General features: G+C 52.2%; 2 protein-coding genes across 7 annotated transcripts in view; one reads left to right on the forward strand and one right to left on the reverse strand.

Annotated features, from left to right (window-relative positions):
• Nucleotides 1-242, reverse strand: part of TOM1L2 (target of myb1-like 2 (chicken)) — a 158,616-nt gene extending 158,374 nt beyond the window's left edge. For all 6 annotated transcript variants that reach the window (XM_011975272.1, XM_011975270.1, XM_011975271.1 and 3 more), the window contains exon 1: nt 34-242. In XM_011975272.1, coding sequence (XP_011830662.1) covers nt 34-85 — 52 coding nt within the window. In that variant the 5' untranslated portion in view covers nt 86-242. The remainder of the gene's footprint in view (nt 1-33) is intronic.
• Nucleotides 243-570: 328 nt separating this feature from the next.
• Nucleotides 571-9,808, forward strand: part of LRRC48 (leucine rich repeat containing 48) — a 47,397-nt gene continuing 38,159 nt past the window's right edge. The window contains exons 1-3 of the mRNA XM_011975273.1: nt 571-751; nt 1,609-1,719; nt 5,333-5,509. Of these exons, the coding sequence (XP_011830663.1) occupies nt 5,350-5,509 (160 nt within the window). The 5' untranslated portion in view covers nt 571-751; nt 1,609-1,719; nt 5,333-5,349. The remainder of the gene's footprint in view (nt 752-1,608; nt 1,720-5,332; nt 5,510-9,808) is intronic.

Genomic DNA, 9,808 nt, shown 5'->3' on the forward strand with positions numbered 1-9,808 from the left:
TCGCCCAGCCTCCCGCCCCACACGCGGCCTTACCGAGGCACTGCCCCACCGGGGTGCTGAACGGGTTCCCCAGGAGGAACTCCATCTTGAGTGGACAACACGCAGTCGCCCGGGCCCCCTGTCTGCCACCGAGGTCTCAGCGGTAACCCGCCGGACTCCCGTCCTGACTGACACTTGCCCCCTCCCCACCCTCTGGAACGCCGAGCGCCGGGACCTTGGCCCCGCCCCCTTACCGCGTCTCTATTGGGGGACACCTACAAAGCCCGCCTCCGATTGGCCCTTACACCTCCGTCAGCAAAGCCCCCACCCACCCCGCAGCGTCCGATTGGGCCGAGGAGCGAGCTAGGTCACCGGAGTCCCTGTCAGCTGTGGTGGCACCTCCCCTGGCCCGCCCCCGAAGAGGAAGTTGCGCATTTTGATTCCTCAGAATATTGGTCAATCTAAAGGATTCTTACTATTATTGGACAAAAGACGAGTCAATCACTCAAATAGCAGGACGGAACAGAGGCGAATCTAGGAATATCCCCGCCCATAGAAAGTGCTGATTGGAGAAACATTTGTTTTCTCTACGGCTGGTTGGTGTTAGGAGTGTTTCCCCACCCGGAGATGTGGTCACGTGACCTGTCAACTTTCACCCAGGATGTCTCCCTCCTGACTTCCCGTTAGCAACCAAGTCGCGGCGCTTGGTTCCCCAGCAACCGGGAGACGCGTCAGCTGCGTGGAAGCAGCGGAGTTCCCAGCGCTTGAGCAGGTGAGACCTGGGAGCTGAGGCTCAGGGAGGACTCGCAGGGACAGACAGCGCCCGACTTAACTCTTTCCTGTGACCCTTTTCTCGGAGAACGCCGTCCCGGCCCTTCTCATAAAATGAGCACGTAGGTCCTCTCCCAGCCACTTTACAGTCGTGCTGACACAGCCAAGACCCTTTAGTCCTGGGCTTATCAAGCTTTTGAATAAAAAAGAAATACTAAGGGAGCATTTCCCGAGGGAGCAGGGCTAGAATCGACTTTTAAGGGGTTCCGTCTTCCAGCCTCCTTTCATAAAAGAGAGGTACCCTGTCCACTGATAACTTTTCCCAGAATTTAGCCATCATATCTGACCTCATAACTGTCAAATGATTTCATCTTGGTACTGTATAAACTGCTTTGGATGTGAATACAGATACTCAGGTTCTGCATCTGTCTCTGTCAGTAATTCATTGTATGACTTTGGACAAGTTCCTTTCCCTCCCTGGAGCCTCAGATTCCCTAGCTGGGAAATAAGGGCATTAGGATTTCCTTTTTTATGGCCTCCGGAGCGTACATGTACTTAAATAATGTTTGTGCACAGTAAGCATTCAGTAAGTGATTGATTTTATTCTTTTAAAAACAATTTTTGTTCAGTATTTATTTATTTATTTTTAAAAATGGAGACGGGGTCTTGCCATGTTGCCCGGACTGATCTTGAACTCCTGAGCTCAAGCAATCTTCCCACCTCGGCCTCCCAAAGAGCTGGGATTACAGGTGTAAGCCATCTCACCCAACCAATTTTCCCAATTTTCTTCTTATCAATTTATGGCCAATAGGGACTATAGTTTTCAGATCCTGTTGACCCCAGGTTATCGTTTCCCAGGAAAGTTCTGGATCTGTTCTCTGTGACGAGGCTACTTCGTTGACAGTTGTGTAAAACTCTGCTGCTTTCCACAGCTCCAACCTCTCTGGTCTTCAACAACACTATCATCAGGTAAGTCAAAGGGGACCCAGGTTGGGTGGTAAACTACTAAGATCCCCATAGAGGAGGACTGTTTGGGCCTTGGCCCTGAACCCATGACAACTGTGAGAAACATTGTGAGCTGTGGCAACCATAGTCCCGAGTACCCTGGGTACAGTTGAGTCATGATTAGGAAAATGGACTCTGCCGTATGCTAAGTGTATGAAGTTGGGCATGTTAATTAACCTTTTTAACTAGCTTCTGTTTTCTTATCTGGATATTGGTGATTATTAGCCCTACATGGAAGTTAAGTTTCTAGAAATTTCTCCCATTCACATCTTGCTAACACCCTGGTCATCTCTCACCTCAGTACTTTTGCAATTCTCAGTACTGCTGCTAGAATGAGTTCTTAAAAACTAAGATCTGATCACATTGCTGCCCTTATTTTTTTTATTTTTTGAGATGGAGTTTCGCTCTTATTGCCCAGGCTGGAGTGCAGTGGCATGATCTCGGCTCACTGCAACCTCCACCTCCCGGTTTCAAGCGATTCTTTTGCCTCAGCCTCCCAGGTAGCTGGGACTACAGGCATGCACCACCATGACCAGCTAATGTCGCTGCCCTTATTAAGCCCTAGGTGCTTTCCAGGGGTTCTAGGATAATAACAGAACTCCCATAGACCTCTCCAACCTTGCATCACTTCAGCCAAAGGGCAACACGTCTGTTCTCTCCCACCTCAAGGGCCGTGCCACAAAGTTATCTCCTCCTTCTTTCCTACTTGTCCTTCAAATCAGCCCTGTCTTCCTTGGCCAGGCCAGGTGCCCTTAATGTACGATTTCATAGTTCCCTACACCTACAAATTGTCATGGTTTATAATTAAGTAGCTGTATTATTGTTTGATTCATGCCTGAAGCAGAGGTAAAAATCCATCTGTTTTATTCACAACATGTAGCAGTTCCTCACTACCCGTGTTTGGACTAAATACGTGATCTCACACAAATGCAGGAGGGAGGAATTATCCACCTTTTACAGATGGGAAAGCCAAGGCTTAGATAGGTGAAGTGAGTTACTAAAAGATGCACAGTAAGGATCCAAATGCTGCCCTGATGTGCTTATAAAATAGCATATGTAATAACAATCCCACATTTCCTAGCATAGCAGTTGCTGGGCTTGACTGAAAGCAAACTTGATCTGTCACAGGTACCAAGGCCCTGATGAAGTAAGAGGGATAAGTCAGTTAAAGTTTTGAAATCAAATCAAAATTAAGAGTCATTTCCCAAAGTATAGCACCTTTTTTTTTTTTTTTTTTTTTTTTTTTTTTAGATGGAGAGATGGAGTCTCGCGCTCTGTCGCCAGGCTGGAGTGCAGTGGTGTGCGCTCTCGGCTCACTGCAACCTCCAACTCCCTGGTTCAAGCGATTCTCCTGCCTCAGCCCCTCGAGTAGCTGGGATTACAGACATGCGCCACCACACCCAGCTAATTTTTGTATTTTTAGTGGAGTCAGGGTTTTACCATGTTGACCAGGATGGTCTTGATCTCCTGACCTTGTAATCCGCCCACCTCAGCCTCCCAAAGTGCTGGGATTACAGGTGTGAGCCACCGCGCCTGGCCAAAAAAAAAAAGCCAAACACTTTGCAGAAAATATCAGCCAAATATAACACATTAAAATTCCCCCAAAGACAAGTTGATGACAAGTTATGGGAAACCTTAGGGGAAACCACTACACAAGAGTGGGGAGCTAGAGAGAGAGGCCGAGACCTGGAACTGTCTTTGGGGGTAGAATCAGTCACCCCAACGAGGTGGAGCCAGTGTGAACAGATTGGAGAGAGTAGGAAGAAAAGGACCAAGGTCTTGGGAGGACGGAAGGCACAGGTGGAGAAGGGGTAGGGGTTGAAGGGTGTGGAGGCTATGCCTCCCCTGGAAGCAAGAGAGAAGTGTGCACAAGAGCTCATTGGGACATTTTATGAGGGACAGTTCAGGGCAGAGGATGCATATTTGCAGAAGCTGGATCCAAGTGGATGGTTGGGTAGGAAAGAGGAGGGCAGTCTTAGAGGGAAGTCTCTAAGACCAGGTAACAGGATTGTATGGCCCAACCTGGCTTTTCAGCGGACACCATCAGCCCTGCACCAGGGCTCCAGCAGTGCCCAGTGGAATGAAAAGCAGAGCACAGGGGCTGCCTAGCATCAGGGGCCAGCAGGGCAGAAGGACAGGAGGTTCAGGGAGGCCCGGATGCTGGGGAGGCATGTGGACAAAGATAGGAAGTAGGGCCAGCAGGGAGGCAAGAATCAGGGGCGGAAAGTGGGGGAAAATATCCCTCCTGGATGTCCTCACCAAGAGGGTTAAGGATGAGAATGTGGTCCAGCCACAAACAGCCACTGGAGTCAGCCTCACAGTGTGATTGACCAAATCTACAGATCCCCGCTGTGCTGTGGTGTCTCGGCCATTTCCCCCTGGACCATTAGTAACAGAATCTACTGGAAGCCGGGCATGGTGGCTCATGCCTGTAATCCTAGCATTTTGGGAGGCCGAGGCAGGTGGATCACCTGAGGTCAGGAGTTTGAGACCAGCCTGGCCAACATGGTGAAACCCCGTTTCTACTAAAAATACAAAAAAATTAGCCAGACATGGTGGTGGACGCCTGCAATCCTAACTACTCGGGAGGCTGAGGCAGGAGAATCACTTGAATCCAGGCGTTGCAGTGAGCCGAGACTGTGCCATTGCACCCCAGCCTGGGCGACAGAGCGAGACTCTGTTTAAAAAAAATTAATTAATTAATTAAAAAATAACCTACTGGAGCTAGCTTAAGTAACAGAGGATTTCACGTGAGAAACAGGAAACTCTCATGAGGCCTAGACCTAGGGACATTAGGGACTGGAAAGCCTGCAAGAAGGAGGCAGCCTCTGTCTGTGTCGATCTGTCTGTCCTTTGTCGTTTGTTTTCTGGTTCCCAGGTTCCCATCTCTGCTTTTCTCTGTGCATCTGCCTCCTCCCCCTCTTGCTCTCTGCTTAACCCAGTCATTCCACACTCCCTATTTCTACCCAGCTCAAGCAGCCAGCTCCGATGGGCACTCTTATTCCATAGCCTCAAGTTCACATCTCCCACGGGGAGGATGTGAAGGGTCAGCCTGGGTCTCCTCTGCACCAGGAGAAGCTTGTGGTGTGGTGGGGGGCGTACACACATGACTGCCTGGAGGGGATGAGGTGCTCAAGGAAGAGGAGCTGCAGACTGACAGGCCTGGCTGGGGCTGCCCAGGGAGCACAGTCCGTGGTTGGTACCCACAAGCCCAAATGAGGATGGGCACACAAAGTCAGAGGCCTGACACAGGGCCACAGTCATAAGATGAGCCAAGATCACAGGCTAAGGAGACCAGTGTGGACACCAGTCTAGTGGGTCCAGCGAGGGTCCCAGCTGTGGCTATAGGGTCAAGGGATGAAACCCTGTGGACAGGCCCAGGTGGTTGCCAGGAAGCCCTGGAGCATCCTTGGTGTAAGTATACAAACCCCGAGATGCAGCAGACCCAGGGCCGGGAGTAGGGCATTCCTCAGAGTGCCAGTGGCCACAAAGACACTGTAGGGGGTAACCTCAGCCAGACCCTGCCCTGAAACAGAGCAAGAAGCAGGCTGTGAAAGAGGAATGTGGTGTTTTTTAGGGAAAACGTGAGAGAAGATGAACCGGCTGTGTGACTCGATGGAGCCGAGGGTGATGGACGATGACATGCTCAAGCTGGCTGTCGGGGAGCAGGGCCCCCAGGAGGAGGCCGGGCAGCTGGCCAAGCAGGAGGGCATCCTCTTCAAGGATGTCCTGTCACTGCAGCTGGACTTTCGGAGTACGTATCCAGGGTTCAGGAGTGGTGGCCAGGGTGGGGCCCTCCCTGGCTTTCTCTGCTCCATCCTCAAGCCCCAGGATTCCACACAAAGTCCATGGTCAAAGTTCCCACATCAGCATTAGGGCCTACCCAGGTTAGAAGGCATAGGAGCATCACAGATGTTTGTAAAGCATCATGCTTAGTGTCTTCATCATTTGAATACCCACAATACCCCTGATTCTGAATAAGAATAGAAAACAAGATAAAATTGTCCCATGCCAAATCTAAGTGAGCCCTCAAGACTATGCTGTTTCCGTCACACAACTCCACGTGGGCGTCCTTGGAGTGGGGGTCCCTGGCAGGCAGAGCCTAGGAAATGCCACGTAGCCAGAAGCAGAGGGTAGGAAGTGTGGGAGAAGGAGGGAGAGTGGGCACTGGGAGGGCAGCTTTAGGGAAGGGGTCACCAAAGACAGGCTGGTAGCAGGAGGGGCACAGGCCCATGAGGCAGGGAGGCACGTCAGGAATGGGAAGTTATGGCTCAGGACCAGGCGGACCCTTACTGCTTCAATGTCCCGTCTGTGAAATGGGATGGCTGTCATCCCTGTCTCAAGCATTGGATGGGGGGACAAGGTGAGACAGCACGTGCACAGTGCCTGGCTCGTACAGGAAGGCCAGCAAGCTGCGGCACAGTAAGTCAAGGCAGAGGCAGTACGAGGGCGGTGAGAGAGGTGGGCAGGGATCCTGAGACCCCCCTTGTATCGTGTGCAGGCAAGGCCACAGCAGAGTGACCTGGTCTGATTCATATTCCTGCTCTGTCTTGGGGCCCCTACGCTGGTCGGCATCCAGTCACCAACAAGGAGGTATTGAGACCCTGCCTCAGTCCAGCCCTGCTGCCAGAGCCAGGGACACGACAGTGGGCAAGTCAGGCATGGCCCAGGCACAGCCCCACGAAGTCCACAGGCTGCTGGGGCTGACCACCCAAACAGGGAGGGCCCTGAGCCGCAGCCCCTAGAGGGGTAAAGGGGCACAGAAGAGGTGCGGCAGGAAGGGGCTTTTGCAGCTGACCGCTTTCCCTGTTTCCCCTCCCCCACCTGAGGTTCATGCAGCCAATATTGAGCACCTGTCTGTTACATGCCAGGTACTGTTCTAGGCCCTAGGGATTCAACTATGAGCAAAAAAGACAAAAAGCCTTGTCCTCATGGAGCTGACATTCAACTTGGCAGGGGACAAAGAAATAAAATGAAGAAGGAAAATAATACTATTTGCTAAAGGTAACATGTGCTGTGGAGGCAAAAAGGAAGGAAAGGAGAAAAGGGAAATTGGGGGTGGAGTATAGCGTTTTATAGGGTGGCCAAGGGCTTCACCAAGAAGGTAACAATTTAGCAAGGAGGTATTTAGCAAGGAGGTAGGCAAAGGAGAGAGCCGCTGTGCAGATTCACCAGGGAAAGTGGAACAGCCAGTGCAAAGGGCCTGGGGCAGGCTAGACCCCACCTGATCAGCCCTGCTGAGGAAGCCAGTGTGGAGACAGGTCAGGGAGGTCATGGGGTCAGCTGCTGTCAGCTTGGAGCCAATGGAAGGTGTTTGGCTCTTACAGTGAGTGAGGTGGGGACCCCAGGAGGGTCCTGAAGAGAAGTGGGACAGGATGGGACTTAGGATTTCACAGGACCCTGCTGGCTGCGTGAGGATAGACTGTGGAGGCCAGGGGCTGAGGCAAGGATCTAGTAAGACGGCCACTGCTGTACTCCAGGGAGCGATGGCCACAGGCCCGGCCGAGGTGGTGGCCACGGAGGCAGATTTAGTGTCTTTGCTGAAGGTTAAATCGGCTTTTTTGGCAGTCCTGTCATGCGGGTAACTTATTTAGAGCTAACTGCCAAGTACATCCTGATTTGTTGTGTTGTTTTGGCTTCTCCTCCTGAACTGCTGACACCTAGGAAAAAGCCAGCGTGCTGGCATGTGTGGCAGAGCACCAGGTGTGCAGGAGCCACAGGGGGAGTGCTACTGCTGGGGGGCTGTGAGATCAGGGCGAGAAAAGGCACCTGGAAAATCCAACCCAGGGATGGGAGGTGGCTGGGAGGCTGGGGCAGAACTGGCCCCACCCTGGAAGAACAGGTGGGAATTGTGGCCAGTATCGTTCTGGGAAATCTGGCCACAAACAGGGAGCTGGAGAACAGGCACCAGTCCCACCTAGCCCTGGGAACCCAGGAGAGGTGCAATGCAGCAATCCAGCTCTAGGGGAAGGGCCGTCCCACCCAGCCCTGGGAACCCAGGATAGGCGCAAGGCAGCAATCCAACTCTAGGGGAAGGGCAGTCCCACCCAGCCCTGAGAACCCAGGAGAGGTGCAATGCAGCAATCCAGCTCTAGGGGAAGGGCAGTGGGCCCCTTGGGACCTGGGTCAGAGAACCCAGTCCTCCCCAGACCTTTGTGCAGGGAGGGGAGCTAGGAGGGGTTGCCCACTTTCCCAGTGGGACTTTCACAACCTCACAGGCAGGCTCTGCCCCTCTGAATGAATATTGAAAATGCAGCTGGACTGTATGGTGTTTTGGTTTTTGTTTTTTGTTTGTTTGTTTTTGTAGAGACGGTTGCTCAGGTTGGAGTGCTGGAGTGCAGTGGCGCGATCTTGGCTTACTGCAACCTCCACCTCCCGAGTTCAAGCAATTCTCCTGCCTCAGCCTCCTGAGTAGCTGGAACTACAGGCACATGCCACCACGCCTGGCTAATTTATTTTTTATTTTACTACAGACAGGGTGTCACCACATTGCCCAGGCTGGTTTCAAACTCCTGAGCTCAGGCAATCTGCCCACCTCAGCCTCCCAAAGTGCTAGGATTACAGGTATGAGCCACAGTGCCCGGCTTTTTTTTTTTTTTTTTGAGACAGAGTCTCGCTCTGTCGCCAGGCTAGAGTGCAGTGGCGCGATCTCGGCTCACTGCAAGCTCCGCCTCCCGGGTTCAAGTGATTCTCTTGTCTCAGCCTCCCAAGTAGCTGGGACCACAGGCGCCCGCCACCATGCCCTGCTAATTTTTGTGTTTTTAGTAGAGATGGGGTTTCACCATGTTGGCCAGGATGGTCTCGATCTCTTGACCTCGTGATCCCCACGCCTTAGCCTCCCAAAGTGCCGGGATTACAGGCGTGAGCCACCGTGCCTGGCCACCAGTTTGTATTTTTATTATTATTTTTTTTAATGGTATGAATCTCGTTTATTGAAAACATTATATCTCACCTTTCTCAAATTGAAGACTGCAAAAAATAAAAGCAGTGCTTTATTGAGTTGTCATTGACCTCAGGAGCAGCAGCGCTGCCTCTCCATGCTCCAGGAAACCGCGGCTCCCGTGTGCCACATCTATCCCACCTCACTTTACAAAACAGTCCTGAAGCTTAATCAAATAAAACTATTGTACATTAGAAAAAGACAGCTGGGTGTAGAAAAGCCAGGTGTGGCGTTCCCTTTAAGCAAAGGCTGCTCCGCAGTTGGGGCATCTTCACTTCCTCAAGGCAAAATAGCAGATGAACCCAAAGGGGAACAGGATGATGGCCAGGAAGATTCCCAGGAAAGTGAAGCAGTCCTCCAGCACCCTGTCCCTGCAGATGGCACAGCCTCTCATGATGACAATGGCATTGGCAGGGTACCAAGTGATAGTCCGGCTGTGGCCGTTGTAGACCCTGGGGTGGTGGGTGGGTATCCCTGTGATGACATAAGGGGAGGGTGGACAGCAGCAAGGGGTGGGCAGCAGGGATGACGCCGTAGCCATGCGAGCTGAGTGCGTAGTCGCCCTGGCCAGCCCCTAGGTTGTAGGTGGGCAGCCACTCCCGCAGCAGGGGCTGTGGTCCATGGCAGCCCAGCTCAGGTCAGTCGGTCCTGGTAGGGGACGCAGTGGGGAACATGGCAGGGATGCAGCAGACTGGCCGGCTCAGGCTCTTCTGAGGCGCAACGCCTTAGCACCAATTTTTATTTTTATTTATTTATTTAGAGACAGAGTCTCTCTTTGTCACCCAGGCTGTGGTACAGTGGTGCGATCTTGGCTCACTGCATCTCTGCCTCCTGGGTTCAAGTGATTCTGCTGCCTCAGCCTCCTGAGTAGCTGGGACTACAGGGATGCCAGCTAATTTTTGTATTTTTATTATAGAGATGGTGTTTATCCACGTTGGCCAGGCTGGTCTCAAACTCCTGGTCTGAAGCAATCCACCGGCTTCGGCCTCCCAAAGTGCTGGGATTACAGGTGTGTGCCACCGTGCCCGGCCACAAGACCAAATTGTTTTGGTTTTTTTTTTAAGATGGAGTCTCACTCTGTCGCCCAGGCTGGTTCAGTGGCATAATCTAGGC

This window comes from Mandrillus leucophaeus, unplaced genomic scaffold (genome assembly GCF_000951045.1).
Source record: "Mandrillus leucophaeus isolate KB7577 unplaced genomic scaffold, Mleu.le_1.0 Scaffold153, whole genome shotgun sequence".
NCBI classification, from domain to species: Eukaryota; Metazoa; Chordata; class Mammalia; order Primates; family Cercopithecidae; genus Mandrillus; species Mandrillus leucophaeus.